Genomic DNA, 19,223 nt, shown 5'->3' on the forward strand with positions numbered 1-19,223 from the left:
GGGTGGAGGAGCTGGGTATCTGGATGAAAGGGGGCAGGAGGATTGAGGGTAAGAGTGATGAGCCTAGACAGAGGCCAGAGGGTGAGATGTTGGTTCCTAAGAGATCCAGGTAGCTGTGTCCACTATTGGAATCTCATGTTTCCCCAAACAGTGGCTTTCATCTTAACAAAAATAACTTCCGTGGAGTTCCAATGTAAATGTGTGCCTCTTATAAGGCCCTCAGATATCTGTTAAACTAAACCTCAGTTCTTGTGAGGAATGTACAATAAAACAAAAGTGTTAATAAAACCTTAAAACATGCAGATAGAAGCTAATAGGATTAAGAGTTAGTAAGAGGAAGTAAGGTTAGTTTCATACAACTTGGTCATGGTGAATCTGCATTTCTACTCCTTATGCTAAGGGTTTATAAGCTGTTTACTAATCATTTCTAGACTTTTACATGGAATTAATAAATTTACTCGTCTAAAGTTTAAACTCCAATTGTTCCTATTTTTGAAAGTTAGGGCTTCATCTGCCTATTTCCAGGCTCCTGTTCTCCATAAGTTTTCTCAGAGCATCAAGAGTAATTCTACAGTTGTATTTGCAAAATCTTTCAAAAATCAGTCTAAGGGCCTACACTCATTTATCAATCACTTGGCATTCTCTTATCACTACCAATTTGAGTTTCTATTTAGCTTTAATGATGATTGTTATGCCCCTTCCAGTTTGAAGAACACCCATCACCTCTAATAGAGAATGGAAACAAACAAACAAAAAAATAAATAATAAGATGGTATAATGGAAAGTACATGGGATTTGGAGTCAGACAGAACTAAATCTGAGTTTAACCACTTAGTGGTTCTGTGGCCGTAGGCAATTTGCCCAGCCTTCTCTTTTCTCACTTACAAAATTGTGATGTTAATAACTGTCTGGCAGGATACAGATTGAAAGAAGTTATGAATGCCAAATATCTAGTACCCAATAAACATTCAAATATAAGTTCCTTTCCTCCAGTCTCTTCATCTTTTACAGCTTATCAATAACCACCACTATATTTAGAGTACTGTTTTTTTAAGCCAATGGCTCCCTCTCCCTTGAGTATCTTTGAAGCTCTCTATGCTAATTTTTTTTTTTTTTTTTACAGCAACTCGTAAAACAATTAGCATAGGGTGCTTAAGAAAATACTTGGAGGAGGGAGCAGTTGGCAAACAAATTTAGAAGGCATGCGTTATTTGTGTAAAAATATGGTATATAGGAAGACTGAAAAAGAATTGACGTGTTTGAATTATGGTGTTGGCAAAGAATTTTGAATATATCACGGACTGCCAGAAGAATGAACAAATATGTCTTGGAAGAAATACAGCCAGAATGCTCCTTAGAAGTGATGATGGCGAGACTTTGTCTCCCATACTTGGGACAAGTTACCAGGAGGGACCAGTCCCTGGAGAAGGACATTATGCTTGGTAAAGCAGAAGGTCAGTGAAAACGAGGATGACCTTCAATGAGACGGATTGACAGTGGCTGCAACAGTGGGCTCAAACATACCAAAGATTGTGAGGATGGCGCAGGACAGGGAAGTGTTTACATTGGCCAAGCAGTTACATTGGTTTCTAAGAGCAGCTGCCTCATTTCTTCTTCAATATTGTATATATAGTCAATATTTAATTTACTTAATGCCTTGGAGCCAGCTTCTCTTTGGTTGTATACCAGTCTTGGGTGTTTTTAGACCTCAACTAATTGGGAGAAAATGGTATCACATCGATTTACTCATTAATATAAGCTATGATAATTGCTAATTAGATTAAGACACTTAAATAATCTACTCTTACGAATTTGATTAATATTCATGGTTTTTTATTAATGATTTGGGTTGATAGTATCCCAGGGTAAGAATTTGGAAACTTCCAAATGATTCAAAGGAACTTACATTTTAAAATACCTACTTTTCCTTTCTCTCGTGGCTGTTAAAACTTTCAAGAGGTTATACGCATTTTCCCAGAGCATGGTTTCTAACTACAAACTAGTTCAAGCTTATACTTCTTTAGAAGTTTTATTTTCACCCTCAAAGGAAGAACCTGTTCATGTCTTTTCTACACCAGCAATGGAACAAATCTTCCACTTGCCAACCTCTAATACTGCATTTTTCATTTTTCTCTCCCTTCTTGAACTTTCTTGTTTTCTATCTGGAATTATTATCACATGGACCCCCTCATCCTGTATTAATGAGCTTTTACCTTTTCAAGTAGGGAAGCTAGCTGGCATTGACAGCCCATATGGCAACAACTTTAGGTAGGACAAGAAACCTAGATTTCATGCCAAACCAACCCTCATTGGAACCCTCCCTCCTTGTCCATCCATGCCCTTGGAATCTCAAGACTACATGGACGCTATCAGCAACATCTGTTCACAATTTACAAGCAAGTTCATTATCCCTGTTGTTTTATTTGTCCTTTTCATCTACCACGTAGTACCAAGTCAGATGGGAGTTTTTCCTTTGTAGATGGAAAACAAAGATTTTGTGTCCAGTTCTCAGTCTACTATATTATCTATTAAAATATCATTACTATTTGTTTGTATTTTGATTAAAACATAAACCTAGTATAGCAAGACACAGAAGGAAGAAAGAGAAAGATGAGAGTAACTTTCATTATGCCTTTAAGTTAACCATCTGCCTTACTAGGTGTTGGTCACAGAGAAGAACAAGGTCGATGGTTCTTGTTCTATGTGATATACAATAGAAGAATTCAAAGGTACATGAATGACAGAGGGAGAAATATTATAGGGAAGAGTATTAACCCCTTTTTATAGATTAGGAAACTAAAGCTTAGACTAGGTGATTTGCTAAAGTCACACAGCTTAGTAAAGAGTGAAGCCAGAATTTGAACTCAAGTTCTTGGACTCTTAATTCATTGTACCATACTACCTTCTAGTGGGATGTTTTGATTAGATAATTTCAAGATACTTATGTAAACAAGATTAAAATGTGACCTAGATGATAGAAAATTAATAGATTTTTAGCTAGTTGAACAACCAAACCTAAAGAATACTTGATGTTAGAACAATGTCAGCCTGAACAGAGAACTCTAATGGCATGCTACTTGTTCTTATCCTAAGCTAGTTTATTAATCATATTTGGATGGAGACACAGAAAGCAAGTTAACATACTTTCAGATGACCTAAAGCACTGATGGAAAATTAATTTACTGCAGAGTATAATATTCCTAGTGCTCCTTTGAAGCAAGGATGGCAAGACTTGGTTTCACCTACTTTGGACATGTTATAGGAGGAACCAGTCCCTGGAAAATGATATCATGCTTTGTAAAGTAGAGAGTCAGTGAAAAAGAGGAAGACCCTCGAGAAGAAGACCCACTGACACAGTGGATGCAACAATGTGCTCAAACATAACGATTGTGAGGATGGCACAGGACTGGGCAGTGTTTTGTTCTGTTGTACATAGGGTCGCTAGGAGTTGGAACCAACTTCACGGCACCTAACAACAACAACAACAATATAACATTCAAAATATCTAGTCATGATAGTCTAAACTAACATGATTAAATTTAAACAGGAATAAAACTTTAAGTACTATACTAATTTAAAAGTAAATTAATACCAAATGGTGAGACCTAATTTGATAATTCTAACAAAAGTTTAGAAGCTTGATGATACTTGAAGTAGTTGCCTTCACCCAAAAAAGGCAATTTAAACTTGCATTAATTGACATTTGGTTTCTGAAGATGATTGCCTTACTGTACTGAGTTGGTAAGACTGTACTTGGAATTACTAGTAACGTGACCTTGGGTGAGTTATCCTCTCTGTGCCTCAGTTTTCTGTGTTGTAAAATGGTGGTAGCTAACTGAAAGGTGGTGATGAGGTTTAAATGAGTTAGAGTGTTCAGAATAATGCCTGGCACACATAATGCTATGTTTATTGAATATTAGTTTTATGATTTAAAACTAAAACCAGTTCTGAGAACTTCACTTTAAGAAGGCCAGTGATCAGAAAGGTAACCAGGGCAGAGGTTTTGGAAGCCACCATGTGAATGTTTCACTTGAAAAAGCCTAGGTTTGGGGAAGAAAGGAAAGCATTTTCAAGGATTTGAAAGACTATCACATGTGTGCAGACTAGACTTTTTTTTGAGGTGTTCTATGGGCAGAGCTTGACCAAATAGACAAGGTACAGGGAGCTAGCTTTTATTTTAAGAACAACTGAAGCTGCTAGCAATGGGATGAGTCATATCTGCAAAGTGGCTAGCTTCCCTTTGGTGGATAAGATTAAGCAGAAGTTGGAAGGTCACTGCTTAGGCTGTTGAAAGGGGATTCTGGCATCAAATCCTTTCTAACTCCTCCTGATCTTATGACTTATGACAGGATGTTCATAGTGATCTATGTTTCAGTTTTTTTTTTTAATTGTGTTTTAGATAGTTTGCAGAGCAAATTAGTTTCTCACTAAACAATTAATACACATATTGTTTTGTGACATTGGTTGCCAACCCCATAACATGTCAACATTCTCCCTTCTTGACCTTGTCCTGTCCCCTGCTGCCTTCTAGTCCTTGTCCCTGGGCTGGTGTGCCCCTTTAGTGTCGTTTTGTTTTACGGGCCCGTCTAATCTTTGGCTGAAGGGTGAACCTTGGGAGTGACTTCATTACTGTGCTAAAACGGTACTGGGGACCATACTGTAGGGATTTCTCCAGTCTCTGTCAGACCAGTAAGTCTGGTCTTTTTTTGTGAGTTAGAATTTTGTCCTACATTTTTCTCAGCTCTGTCTGGGACCCTCTGTTGTGATCCCTGTCAGAGCAGTCAGTGATGGTAGCCGGGCACCATCTAGTTGTGCGAGACTCAATTTGGTGGGGGTTGTGGTAGTTGTGGTCCATTAGTCCTTTGGACTAATCTTTCCATTGTGTCTTTGGTTTTCCTCATTCTCCCTTGCTCCAGATGGAGTGAGACCAGTGGAGTATCTTAGATGGCCGCTTCTATTTTTTCAGTTTTGGTTAATATAAGTGAGAACTTTGATCTAAAAAGATACCTGCCCTCTACCTCTCTCCCCTATCCTTTAAAGTAAGCTCCATGGTTTGGATCTTTGAGATATATCAGTTAATAAAATAGACAAATACCCAGAACAGTTCCTAGCACATATTAACACTCAAATATTTGAATGAAGAATGAATGAAAACTCATTAAGTGTTTAAACTTAATGCCACTTAGGTGACAATATTTAACTTTTACTTTACATAGAGTGTTTAAACCTTACTGTTATTGTACTTTGCCTCAAGATTAGCTGCTGCAGTTAGATACAGTTGATGTGCTCATTGAGGTAGGGTTATCAGAGCTGTTTTTGCACTGTAATGAGTTACTTTGATGTCTTTCTCTCTTTAAAATGTAAGAAGGTATCAATGTAGAACTTTGCAAGTATATTACTGAAAGGGTCTGAAGTTAGTTGAATTGGGTAGCTAGGAGGTTGTGAGCTGGTGCTATTCTCATTTAGAACGGAAGGAGATGTGGTCTTGTGGTTAGCAAGAAGATGTTAACTATGAGGCCCCAAATCTAATTTTAGCCAGGCTTCCTGAACAGTGTGACTGGGGGCAGAGCACACACTGGGCTTACCTTCAATTGCTTGATTTTCTATTCACCACCTAATAAATGTTCTGGACACTTGTGGACAGCAATTTAACTGCTGATCCAGGATCTTGCCATACCCACATCTACCCTTCTAACCCTCTCAACTAAAACTCACAGCCAGCTGAGCTCTTAAGCCTTTTAAAAAAGTCATATTTCCTGTTTTATGTTTCTATATTCCAGACCATCAGTGCCATATCTGTCTTTCTCACATGGCTGGTCTTGGAACTGAGATGAATTAAAAATATTTAAAGATGGTGGGAAGTTTGGCATAACAGAAGAGCCAGCTAATTTATTATTTATAATAAATAGTAAAATAAACTGAGTACAACAGATGCCAGGGACTAGGGGGAATGGGGAGTCAAGTGGCAAAAGATTGGAATTAACTTTTGTTACCATGTATGACGATACGATAGCTGCCACTCCGTTATCCCCAATTAATAACTATGTGTACCCAATAGGTCTCTTCTGATAGCTCTGAGTCTTCAGATAGTGATTAAAAAAAGAATAGTGTCTTGTGTTTCACTTTCTCTAATGTGTCTGAACTCTGAAAGAGAAGAACCAGAAGAAACTACTTTGCATTAGATTCTGGGCTAGTCACTCAGATGTGTGTGGTCTCCCAAAAGGGAGATTGCCTGTGGGTTGTTCTGTGACTTGCTTACTATTACAGAATCAGAAGAAACTAGCAATTCTGTTACATCTTTTTTGGATCCTGGTACAACATTCTATACTGTTGTATGCATATGTATGCATTTGTGTATGTGTTTATACATATTACTGTATAACTAAATCTTCTTTTTTAGACCTTTTCTGGTTAGGATAGGGGAAGCCCTGATGGCACAGTGGTTGAGATTGGCTGCAAACTAAAAGGTTGGCAGCTTGAATCCGCCATCTGCTCCTTGGAAACCCTATGGGGCAGTTCTGCTCTGTCTTACAGGGTAGCTACGAGTTGGAATTGACTCAAAGGCAATGGGTTTGTTTGGGTTTTGTGTATAGCCGAGCTCAATCTTCTTTTAGACCTTTTCTGGTTAGGACAGTAATGTTAAAGTCCACAGTCAGGTATATCCAGAAGAGTGGAACGTGTATGTCACCTCGTAAATTAAACCAGTACATCTAATAAAGTAGAACTACTCATACTTACAATTAAGGCAAATGTTTTTTCTTTATTTTCAAAAGGCTCATTTTTCTCCATTTCTCTACTATCAAAGTCAAGAATTACCCAATGATTCTGTCAAGGAGGTTCCAGCAACGACTCCTGCTCCTCTGGAGGTCACAAGCTCAGATACTGCAGAGGAAGTAGATCAGAAGCCTAAACTCTGCAGGCTGGTTAAAGGTGAAAATGGCTATGGCTTTCACTTAAATGCAATTCAGGATCTGCCAGGCTCATTCGCCAAAGAGGTATGGTAATCTTGTTCCAGCAGCCCATCTAACACAGCCAGTAGCAGGGAGGCCACAATTACAGTCTCTTCTCCCACCACTGATAGCTCAGTGAAAAGGTTATTTTGAGGTTATTATTCGGTCTCACTTGGACTCAGATTAATGGGGTGAATGTGCAGGATGAACCCTATGGAAGGTGGTGGACAGAATCCAGAGCAGTGGGAAGAATGTCATACTCTTAGTCTGTGGACCTGTATCCTTTAGTTAGCTACTTGTACATGGCAAGCTCATCTCTTTATTTCCCAAACATTTGTTCTACCTAATTATCTCTCTAGATATTTTCAAATCAAATAAACAGAGTAAGTTAACATGACTCTAGCCGACTATCAACCCTGATGGGAGTGACACTTGTTTACTCTGCATTTGGCATAATGCCCCTTCCCAGTAGACAGCTAGAGAGAGGCTCAAGCTGGGAATGAAGCCGGGGGTGGGTGGGGGGACTATAAAACCTAATGCCTGCAGCCCAGAAGACACACAATATGATATTCAACCACTGTTTGTCACACTCCTCATCTGAGCGTTAGAGTACCTTTCTTCTGTACCTCAAGGGAAAATAACATGGTTAAGAATAAATTCTCAAACAAACTCTCATCTATCTCCTGAAGGGAAGCTAGTCTAAGCCCTCATCTGTGTTCGGAATTAACTCAGAACATCTGTTCACAGGTACAGAAGGGCAGCCCTGCTGACCTGGCCGGGCTGGAAGATGAGGATATCATCATCGAAGTGAATGGGGTGAATGTGCAGGATGAACCCTATGAGAAGGTGGTGGACAGAATCCAGAGCAGTGGGAAGAATGTCATACTCTTAGTCTGTGGAAAGAAGGCCTATGATTATTTCCAGGCTAAGAAAATCCCTATTGTTGCTTCCATGGCTGATCCATTGGATGCTCCCCCTGACTCCAAAGAAAAAACACTGGCAGAGTCAGAGGACAACTCTCACACAGCAAAGGAACAAGTAAGCAGTAATACATTTGTTTTAGTGATCTAACTTACCGGAGTACGGTATAGTCTTGAATAACTGTACCTCATGTCTGTGCTTACCACAGATTTCCTAAAGTAATAGAAAATGACAATGGAAAGATAACTATCAAATTGAGGTGTTGTGAGGGAGAGGTATAGCAGTATAAGGACAACACATTTCTTTTCATAGCATGGAGTTGACAGTTACTGTCAAGAGTTGATAAGTCAAAAATTAAAAGTAAGAAATTTATCAAAATTATAGTGGGTACCATCAGAAGAACCTGAATCTGACTATCTAGGTACAAATTCTGGTTCTGTCACTTACTAGACTTGCGCAAATTAATTTATTGTCTTTGTGCCTCAGTTTCCCCATCTATAAAACAGGCACAATTTGAAGGGCTGTTCTGAGGATTATATTAACTAATACTATTAAAGTGTTTGGAATGGTACCTGGTTCATAGTAAACATGAACATGAATGGTGGTAGCTGGAGACAGTATTAATTGGCAGGTATTAAAAATTTTAATACTAGGAAAAACTAAACATTATTCTCTATATATTTGGATTAGATAAATTCTTTGGTAAGCCTCAGTTTTATATTTTTATTCCATTTCTTTTCATAGATGAACTTTAAGTTCAAAAGTGAACTGACTTATCCAAGTTCATAAAGGAATTTACAGCAAAGCCAGATCTCTAAAAGTTTAATTCAGTATTTTTTCAGTATATCAATTTAACTATACTGATTGGTGATATAAATAACAAATATTGATTTTTATGAAGACATACACTAGCTATTGACCTTATACTTTGGATTGCTCTGTGAAGAAAATATTCCAGTTGTCTTTTAAAAATTCTGTAATACCCCTATAGGAAGTCAGTTATAGTATTATGCTAGTTTTAGAGAAAAACATATGTAGGCAGTAACAAACTTGTTAATGTGTCAAACAGCAAGTTGGAAACCAACCCAAGTGTAGAATTCTGGTCATCTGGCTTCCAGTGAGTGCCTCTATTCCCTAACTTATGTCATGCAGCTCTAGAGTGTTCATCTCCTGTGTGTACTCTCTACCACTTACAACTCCTTTGTTATCTTTTGCACAGGCCCACAGTACAGCCTCTCACTCTTCTTCCAGTTCTGAAGATACAATAATGTGATGAGAACAAATGATGACATTGTCTGGTATATTTAATAGGAATCCGTTTTCTGTCTCTGTTAGAGAAGAACTCCTCTGGAAACCGGTTCTTGCATGATTGTCTTCTGTTGTCATTTGTTTTATGGGTGACGATTGCAGATGGTTTATTTATGGTCAACTTTTGTGATCTTTCAAGCTTCAATGTAATTACATTCCCTGGTATGATGATACCTCTCACTGCTATAGGCTCCTTGAGCACCAAAGATGATTCATAAATCTGTTTATGTGAGAGAGCTAATTAAAGTCTGAGCAGATAAGCCTATTAAAATTATGCTTTTATAAGAATGTTTTGGTTGCTAGAATAAATATCATTAAAAATGCCTTTTGCCTATGTGTGAACTTTCTGTTAGCTGGTATGACCTTAATAGTGCTTTTGATTTTGGTAAACTTTTAGTGCTTTTACCTTCATTTGTTCTCATGCCTTTAGAAACCCAAAGGCATGCAACAATGAAACCTCAGTAATAAAAAGACTTCCAGTAATGCAGTTTCAGGATTTTTTAAAATGGCATTTCTGAGGATACTACAAATTTTCCAACATCTTCATTTTCTGGATTGCAGCACTATGAATTGCTTTTATATGGCCTTATCTAGCCATGGTCTTTTAACTCACACCAAAAGATTGGGTGGGACTATGCAAGTAAGGTGCCTGTGGCCCACCAAGGGGATTGGACAGCTTGCTAGTAATACAAATAAGGTGCATGGCACCCTTATTGGAATGGGACCATGGAAATAAGGTGTATAGGACCCTAATGAGGGGATTGGTCAGTTTTGCCAGCCCGCTAGGTTTAAAATGAGCCATCCCAGAGGCAGAAAGGGGGGCGCTCACCCTATCACCAAGAAGAGACAAGAGTGGACCTGGACCTGGGGACCCTGTACTGAGAACCTTAGACCCAGGGAGACAGAGCTGTAACACTGGAGACAGCATAAGATAGCAAGAAACAGTGGCAGAAAAATGGCAGAATTAAGGAGACTGGCACAAGATGATGTGGTGGGCTTCCTGGCCCACGGAGTGAGACAGCTACACTGGGGGAGCTGGCCCACGGAGTGAGAGAGTTGTGTGCCTTCGGGCAGGAGGCTTCCTGGTAGAGTAGGGTGCCTCTGGGTCCTTGGCAAAGCTAGGCTTGCTGACCCATGAGAGAGCTGAGTGCCTTTGGGCTGAAGCTTACTGGCAGAGTGGGGTGACCCTGGGCACTTACTGGCAGAGCTAAAGAGCTTTGTAGCACTTGCCCCCACGCAGGGCAGAGGCTGAGCTGAGGGGCCAAGGGCCAGAGAGAGGCCTGCCTGCAGGCATGGCTGAGAAGAGGCTGTCCTGATCCAAGAACTGTATCCTGAATTGTTCCTGATCCTGAATTGTAACCTGTTACTTCCCTAATAAACCCCATAACTGTGAGTATGGTCTGTGAGTTCTGTGTGGCCATTGCAATCAATTATCAAACCCAGCAGAGAAGTAGAGAATGCCATAGGAGGGATGGTTGTCAGAACTGGTAAAAAGGTTGGAGAGTGGAGGTATGACTGACCTCCACCTCACAGCAATCAGCCTTGGGCTGTTGATACTGATAATGATTCTCCTCCCACCTTGTTAAGCTAGATGAGGAGGTCTGACACCCCCACACCACCATTTTTACACAGATAAAGAAAATGAGTCCCAGGATAGTAATGTAACTTGTCCTAGTTAACAGTTATTCACTGTTTTACCCCACAGCATGAGGGGAAGATGGAAATAAAAAATGTGAAAAGGTGTCATCACTCAGCTGAATGTAGAGTATTCACTCTTCAGTAACTCTAAGTTAAAAGGAAATCAATAAAAATGACATGCTTGTAAGTCTCTTTTTGGCAGGCTCTCCTTCAGTTGCATAGCATCCCTCCCCAAGAAAAGAATAGATAACCTCTTGGTGATTTTAATGGTGTAGGGAGTGGGAAGAGCAGGAGTAGCATGCCAGTTCATGTTAGATCATATGAGCACAGCATATACTGATGCTTGATAAAATGAACCTAAGGAGCTTAAAAGAAAAGGCCAAAGTGTTAAACAATCTCTGATTTTAATGACAGTCAAACTCAAGGGAAAGTCATGACCGTCTCCATTTGAACCTTGACTTAAAACAGAAATACTTAGTGCTTGGCACAGGTATCTTAAACCCAGAAAACCAAATCTGTTGCCATCAAGTTGATTCCGACTCATAGTGACACAACAGGACAGAGTAGAACTGCCCCATAGGGTTTCCAAGGAGTGGCTGGTAGATTCAAACTGCTGACCTTTTGGTTAGCAGCCAAACTCTTAAACACTTCACCACCTAGATGTCTCCTATCCCAGAGTTCCAGTGCATTTTTTTCTTAGTTTTCGGCTCTTTTCACTGCCTCCCCCCGGCACCAGCCTTAAACCTACCGAGTGCTGGCTTGAGTTACTTTCTCTCATGTTTGAGGTGACACAACTCATGATCACAGTATCATGAGAAGGAAGGCTTAGGCTAGAGGTACAATATGCTGCTACAGAGATTTGTTTAAAAAAAAAATTAGGATCTGGTCCTTTCCATTTTTCTCCTCTTATATTCAAATTCTGACACCACTGGCTTTTAGCAGTCTGATAAGCATGAGTTCAAGGTGCCATGTGCTTCTCTGGTGCCTGTTTGTGAGCCAAATAGAGGAACAGTATGCTGGAGAGAGCGCTGACCAGGAAGATCACATCAAACCAACGGTGATAGAAGTTGAACTGCAGTTCTCCAAGAACTTCAGTGATTATGGTGCGGTATTCTAGAGGCATACTCATTCGGATCAGCAGTACAGAGGACACAAAGTACATGCCCTGTAAGTCAAACAAATTAATCCAGAAGTCATTTTGTAGTGAGGAACAGGTCAAAGGAAATCATTAAAATTTTTAAAAGTATAAAACATTTCTCGTATGTTATAGCTGTAAACATAAAGCTAGTTCATCAAACTTACCATTATCTGTGCTAATAGCAGGACAATGACATTGGAGGACTTACTGCTGGAGATGGCATAGAAGAACTGTCAAGAAAGGAAGGAGAGAGAAATCCATGCAATACTGCTAGATTCCTGTGTCATGAACAGTAAGTAACATGGCTAACTGAAAATGTCTCTTCATGCCAGAATCTGGATAGAACAACTCATATGATTAAGGCTATAAAGAAGAGACCTAAATGGACTACCTAAAAGAAATCCAGTTATAGTTTCCCCATAGAGGTAGCTGGTGGTTTTAAGCATTACTGTGACATATGAAAGGATTCCTATCAAACCTTCAGGAACTATGTGATGCATATGACTTTAACATCACTATAAACATTAAAATAGAAGATTCCAGACCACTCTAAGTCCTTGTAACTGTTACCAGCTCCTGAGCACTTTCCAAAATTGTGGTAGATGCCTGGAGATACCGTTCCCTCCCAACGTCTTCTTTCCTTTCATTCAAACAGCTCTTGGATCTTGAAATCCCGACTTTTTCTACCAGAAAAGCCTTCACCTTCTACCTCCATGAAGCAGTCCTATGTTGACTGGAAAGCAGCTGAACATGTTTCCCCTACTTCCATATCCTTTCTACAAATGACTCTCAGTTATTCTTCTAATCTCACTATCTTCTATCTCACTCATTCCAGAGATCTGCTGAGGACCTGCAGTGCCAGATTATGTTCCAAATGCTGGTGACATCAGTGAACAAAACAGATACTGCTCTCATTCTATTACCTTTGGTAAATGAACTTATCTATAATTGGTGTATGATGTAGATATATCAATTTATGTGTCAATTTTTTTTTTATTCTGTTGTATGTCTTAGATATTTTACTATGTTTTCTAAGACATCAGAAGGCAGGAATCTTAATTAGGTAAAATTATCTCATGGTACCATATGTAATTAAACAAATGACAAATACTTCTTGACATTGTGATACATTATACCTTGGTGAGAGTGATCAGCAATCCTCTGATAGATGTGACAATGATTATTCCAACCAGAATGAAGGAAATGTGTTGGGACCAAAACTTCACCTGCCACCATAATATGAAGAAAAAAAGTATTTGTTAAAACTCTGTTCAGAGAGATGTGAAGGCTAAGACACATACTGATCACTTATGTGACTGGGATCAGGAACTTCACTGCTGTTGGTAAGCCCTCAACTCATTAGGCCCTAAATTTTTTTTTTTTTTTTTTTTTTAAGGGAGGGAGGAAAGTCAGTAAGTGCTGACCAAAACATCTATAGGAAGACTGTAGTGGCTGTCTTAATTAGCAGACTTAATGAAATCTTGAGGACAGAAGACAAGTACAGTGAAATGATGAAAACAACATTAATAAATCAGAAGAAACACAAAGCTAACATAGCCTCAATGTGTTAAGGGAAAAGCAGGAATTAAAAGAAAACTAACTAAATAGTAGCTTGAATTTTTTAATATCTGTGAATGATAGCCCTCTGATTACTCAAAACTTAAACAAATTTTTCTTTTTATAATAAAAGAGTATATAAATGTTGTCAGTTAAGTTCTAGGAAATAGCTAAACATCATTTGAACCACATGATGATACCTTTTGCTCCTGCATTGCTTCATAGTGAGAAACAGCTTTGAGACCCTGTGCTCAATTCAGGTCTGAAAAGTGTCTGAGGGGAGCTGCTTTTACTAACATCCAGAAAGTTTGTCATGCAGAATTAAAGAATATGGAATATATACATTAATTATGAATGAAATATATATACATGCCCTCTTCTCCCCCCCTCCCCAGACTGTTGGAGTTGAATTCCGACTCATACCGACTCTATAGGACAGAGTAGAACTGCCCCATAGGGTTTCCAAGGCTGTAAATCTTTATGGGAGCAGATTGCTGCATCCTTCTCCTGCGGAGTGGCTGTGGGTTTAAACTGCTCACCTTCCAGTTAGCAGCTGAAAACTTAACCACTGCACCACCGGGGTTCCTAATATTTACATACATAGCAACTAAACAGTCTCAGATAGCACATATGTAACAATAGCAAAGTATACCACTTAAGGGAAAGATACTATGCTCCTTTATATACAAAAAGGATACACTGTTGATCTACCATCTAAAAATGGGTACTTTGAGTTGTGTCTCAAGGACTGGAGCTAAATTTGCTCTAGTTCATTTTGTTTTATCTAGTCACTGTTGGGACCAGAAGCATGTCCTGCTGAGATGAATGGCTGGGAGTAGCATGGAGTCTGTGGCTGGGATCACAGCACAGCTAAATGGCCCATGGAACTAAGAACAAGATGTTGGTCTTATTAGCAAAGTTTTAATCAACCAGAATCATTGGCCACACATATATCCAGAAAATATTCTGTGAATAAAGTTATTGAACTTATTGAGACAAGGGTATATTTAATGACAGTTGTATCTATAAAATAGGCAGAAAGAAGATCACATTTTGTGATAAAAATATGAATAAAACAAAACTTTGTGCATAGATGACAGTTACCACCTTTAACTCAAAGTTCACATTTCATTACTACTTAATTCATGAAGATTATTTTTTACAGCAGAAACTTTTCAGTTCTAACATGCAGCATTAATTAGTAGTTAATTTTCTACCAGAGGAATCAAAGGCTAGCTGTGTGTTTGAAGATCTCATCAAGTATCACAGAGATAGTATCCAAATACTTGGTGGGAAGGAGGTGGTAAAGTGGTAGCTGGCTACAGAGAAGCAGAGGAGAACTGTAGAAATAATCAGTATCCATGACAGTAATAAGTACCAGTCATTACTTAGGGTTTTATGGTAAGAGAGAGAATCCTGGCCCTTTTAAGTCTGCCATGTCAATATGTCAAAATATACAGAGGGACAAAAGCAGAAGCAAGTACCTAAAGTCAAGGAATGAGAATACAAACAATTGTAATTTATAGCAGATAAAATAGAATGAAACATAACAAACCAGGATCTTGATATAGCTCTTACATCAAATTGGATTCCCAGATAATTCACAGTGATCTCAATGCCTCTTGTGACAGGATCAGTTTTTCCAACCCGATCAAAAACGATATTGATAGTTGCCTGCAGAGACACACATTAGAGCAACTTAATCATCACTATTTTGAAAAGTGATTCAAAATAATGAATTAATCATCACAATATATTTTACAGGTGGATGTTCCTAAAAATGCAATTCTACTCTCAATCCAAATCATATATGGAAAATCTATTTTGGCTATTCATACAGAGACAAAGTCTGTATCTTTCTTTTCTGTAAAGAGTTAAGGGAAATAAGGCTATGATATATACACCGTAACTTTTCAGGAGTCAGAAAGGTAGCATTCTGGTAAATGAAGCCAGAGTAAGAGAAACAAGAAAATTCTAGTGTCCTATGAAATTTATAAAAAAGCTTCTAGAACTAATAAAGGAGTTTAGCAAGGTTGCAGGATATAAGATCAATAAACAAAAATCAATTTTATATCTATATATCATCCTAATATATGAATTATGAATGAAATATATGTACATTAAATATATATCTAGTCTAAATATACCTAATATATATATCTAATCTATATATACCTAATATATAGATCAATGTACAAAAATCAGTTGTATCTATATCATGCTAATATATGAATTGTAAATAAAATATATATACACTACAAATATATAATATATAGATCTATATCTAATCTATATATACCCTATAGATATACAACTGATTTTTGTATATTTATCTTATATCCTGCAAACTTGCTAAACTCCTCATTAGTTCTAGAAGCTTTTATATAAATTTCACAGGACACTAGAATTTTCTTGTTTCTCTTACTCTGGCTTCATTTACCAGAATGTTGCCTTTCTGACTCCTAAAAAAATTATGGTGAGTATCTATATACTAGCATGGGGGCCCTGGTGGTGCTGTGGTTAAGAGGTTGGCTGCCAACCAAAAGGTCAGCAGTTCAAATCCACCAGCCGCTCCTTGGAAACCCTATGGGGCAGTTCTACTCTATCCTATACAGTCGCTATGAATCCGAATCGACTTGATCGCAATGTTTTTTTTTTTTTTTTAATATTAGCATGAACAATCAGAAATTGAAAGTATAAAAACAATCCACTTACAATAGTATCAAAAAATATGAAATAATTAAGATGTGAAAGCCTTGTACACTAAAAATTATGACACATTGCTAAGAGAAATGAAAGAAGGTCTAAGTAAATGGAGAATTACACCTTGTTCATGGATTGGAAGACTCAGTATTGTTAAGATATCACTTCTCTTCAAATTGATCTATATTATATCTCAATATAAATTCCAGCAGGCTTTTTATAGGAATTGATAAACTGATTCTAAAATTCGTATGAAAATGCAAAAGGACATAGAATAGCAAAAACAAGTTTGAAAAAAGAACAAAGTTGGAGAACTTACACTCCCTGATTTCAAGACTTTATTATAATGCTGCAGTTATTAAGACAGTGTGGTACTGGCATAAATAAAGGCGAATACATCAATAGAAAAGAATAGCCCAGAAACAAACCCACACATATATGGTCAATTAATTTTTGACAAAATTGCAAAGGCAATTCACTGCAGAAAGGATAATCTTTTCAACAAATGGTGCTAGAAAAACTGGATATCTATATGCAAAAAAATGAACTTAGAGAACACTGACACCATAATAAAAAATTAAAGATGGATCACAGACTAAATTGTGAAACCTAAACCTATAAAATTTGTAGGAAACAAATACGAAAAAAATCTTTGTGACCTTGGGTTAGGCAAAGATTTCTTAGCTACAACAACAAAAGCATAATTCATAAAAGAAAAAGGAAAGATAAATTGGACTTTATAAAAATTAAGAACTTCTGTTCTTTGAAAGATACTGCTAAGAGAATGAAAAGAAAAGCCAAGCCACTGACCAGGAGAAAATATTTGTAAATCACATATTTGATAAGGGATTTCCAGAATATATAAAAAACTCAAAACTCAATAAAAAGAAAATAACCTGATTAAAAAATTGGTATAAGATTTGGATACTTCAGGTGGCAAATAAGCACATGAAAAGATGCTCAATATCATTAGACGTTAGGGAAATGTAAATTAAAATCACAATTCAACACCACCTATTAGAATATACCTATTCTAATACCTATTAGGGTGGCTAAAATTAAAAAGAGTGACCATACAAGTGTTGGTGAGGATGTGAGGCAATGGCACCTCTCATACACTGCAGGTGGAAACAGTACAACCTCTTTGGAAAAGAGTTTGGCTGTTTCTTCAAAAGTTAAATATACATCTACCATATGATCCAGCTATTCCACTCCTAAGTGCTTACCCAAGAAAAAATACAGCATATGTCCATACAGAGACTTGTACACAAATGTTCATAACAGCTTTATTTGTAATATACCCAAACTGGAAACAACTCAAATGCCCATCAACAGGTAAATGGATAAACAAATTGTGGTATATCCATACAATGAAATACTACTCAGCAATAAAAAGGAATAAACTACAGATACAGACAATAACATGGATGAAACTCAATTATGCTGAGTAAAAGAAGCCAGACAGAAAAAGAGTACACACTGTATGACTGATTCCATTTATATAAAATCTAGAAAATATCAACTAATGTATTATGATAGAAAGTGTATCAGTGGTTGCCTGGGAACTGAGGGTGCAAGAAAGTCATTACAAAAAGGCAAGAGAAAACATTTGGAAGTGATGGATAAGTTCACTATCTTGATTGTGGTGATGGTTGTTGCACAGGTATATACATGTGTCAAAACTTACTAAATTGCAAACTTTAAACATGCGCAGTTTATCGTACGTCAATTATACCTCAGTAAAGCTGTTAAAAAAAAAAAATGGTATGTTCCCCTAAAGACTGAATCTCAGGAAAAACCTTTAGTAGCTTGGCTGACTGAACTCACTGTTTTCATTCATCCTCTCCCACTGAATGATCCAAGATTTAAAAATGTCATCTGAGTGGGTATTGACATCAATTTATTATAACATCAGATTCATTAAACATAAAATGTCTCATTTATATACACTGATCAAAATCAACTAACAACTACCACAGCCTACACCAGACTGAGTCCAGCACAACTAGATGGTGCCCAGCTACCATCACTGACTGCTCTGACAGGGATCACAATAGAGGGTCCTGGACAGAGCTGGAGAAAACTATAGAACAAAATTCTAACTCACAAACAAAGATCAGACTTACTGGTCTGACAGACACTGAAGAAATCCCTAGAGTATGGCCCCCGACACCCTTTCAGCACAGTAATGAAGTCACTCCTGAGGTCCACCCTTCAGCCAAAGATTACACAGGCCCATTAAACAAAACGAGGCTGAAGGGGCACACTAGCTCAGGGGCAAGGACTAGAAGGCAGGAGGGGACAGAAAAGCTGGTAATAGGGAACCCAAGATTGAGAAGGGAGAGTGTTGACATGTCCTGGGGTTGGTAATCAGTGTCACAAAACAATATGTGTACTAATCGTTTGAGAAGGTCGTTTGTTATATAAGTTTTCATCTAAAGTACAATTAAAAAAAAAAAAATCAACAAGCTGACAAAGCTCCTTTCCTGTGCAAACATAGCCCTAGTAGAAAAGTTGACCAAACCAGAAAGACAACCAGCCTTTTCTATAATTATGTTGAAATCCATTGATACCTGTAGACGAGTCAGAAGACAAATAATGTAGATAAAATGCACATAAAGAATAAAACATTAAGGGAGAGTCACAAGAGAATAACAGCTATAAGCACAGAAGAAGAATTTATCTATGGAAATACATTTTAGAATTTATTTTGTACTGTATTTTAGGTATACAAAACCCAAACCTGTTGCTGTTGAGTCAATTCAATTTTTAGGTATATATGTTATTAAAAAGTAGTTTCTGTTCTGAGCTGCAGGTAGAGTTGAGGCTACATATAGTCATGTACTCAAGGATAATATAGAAAGCAGAGTATAAAATAAACTTTTACATTCATTTTATAGATTTCATAAACTAAGACCTTACTAATGACTTCTGACAGAAGAAAAATGCAACTTCCCTTTTCTAGGTTATCTAAAAAGGAGAGGGAAAAAGAGTGAGGCTCTGAGACA

The 19,223-nt window shown here is 37.7% G+C and overlaps 2 protein-coding genes across 5 annotated transcripts in view; one reads left to right on the plus strand and one right to left on the minus strand.

The window, feature by feature from the left end:
- The window catches only part of PDZK1 (PDZ domain containing 1), a 70,285-nt gene extending 60,464 nt beyond the window's left edge, over positions 1–9,821 (plus strand). For both annotated transcript variants that reach the window (XM_023734842.1, XM_023734841.1), the window contains exons 7-9: positions 6,774–6,995; positions 7,698–7,988; positions 9,091–9,821. In XM_023734842.1, coding sequence (XP_023590610.1) covers positions 6,774–6,995; positions 7,698–7,988; positions 9,091–9,144 — 567 coding nt within the window. In that variant the 3' untranslated portion in view covers positions 9,145–9,821. The remainder of the gene's footprint in view (positions 1–6,773; positions 6,996–7,697; positions 7,989–9,090) is intronic.
- A 1,381-nt stretch (positions 9,822–11,202) lies between these two features.
- Positions 11,203–19,223, minus strand: part of GPR89A (G protein-coupled receptor 89A) — a 44,568-nt gene continuing 36,547 nt past the window's right edge. For all 3 annotated transcript variants that reach the window (XM_004380325.2, XM_023734846.1, XM_023734844.1), the window contains exons 11-14: positions 15,091–15,186; positions 13,092–13,181; positions 12,120–12,185; positions 11,203–11,982 (exon numbers count right to left, since the gene is read on the minus strand). In XM_004380325.2, coding sequence (XP_004380382.1) covers positions 11,776–11,982; positions 12,120–12,185; positions 13,092–13,181; positions 15,091–15,186 — 459 coding nt within the window. In that variant the 3' untranslated portion in view covers positions 11,203–11,775. The remainder of the gene's footprint in view (positions 11,983–12,119; positions 12,186–13,091; positions 13,182–15,090; positions 15,187–19,223) is intronic.

The sequence above is a fragment of the Trichechus manatus genome, unplaced genomic scaffold (assembly GCF_000243295.1).
Source record: "Trichechus manatus latirostris isolate Lorelei unplaced genomic scaffold, TriManLat1.0 scaffold00073, whole genome shotgun sequence".
In the NCBI taxonomy this organism is placed as follows: domain Eukaryota; kingdom Metazoa; phylum Chordata; class Mammalia; order Sirenia; family Trichechidae; genus Trichechus; species Trichechus manatus.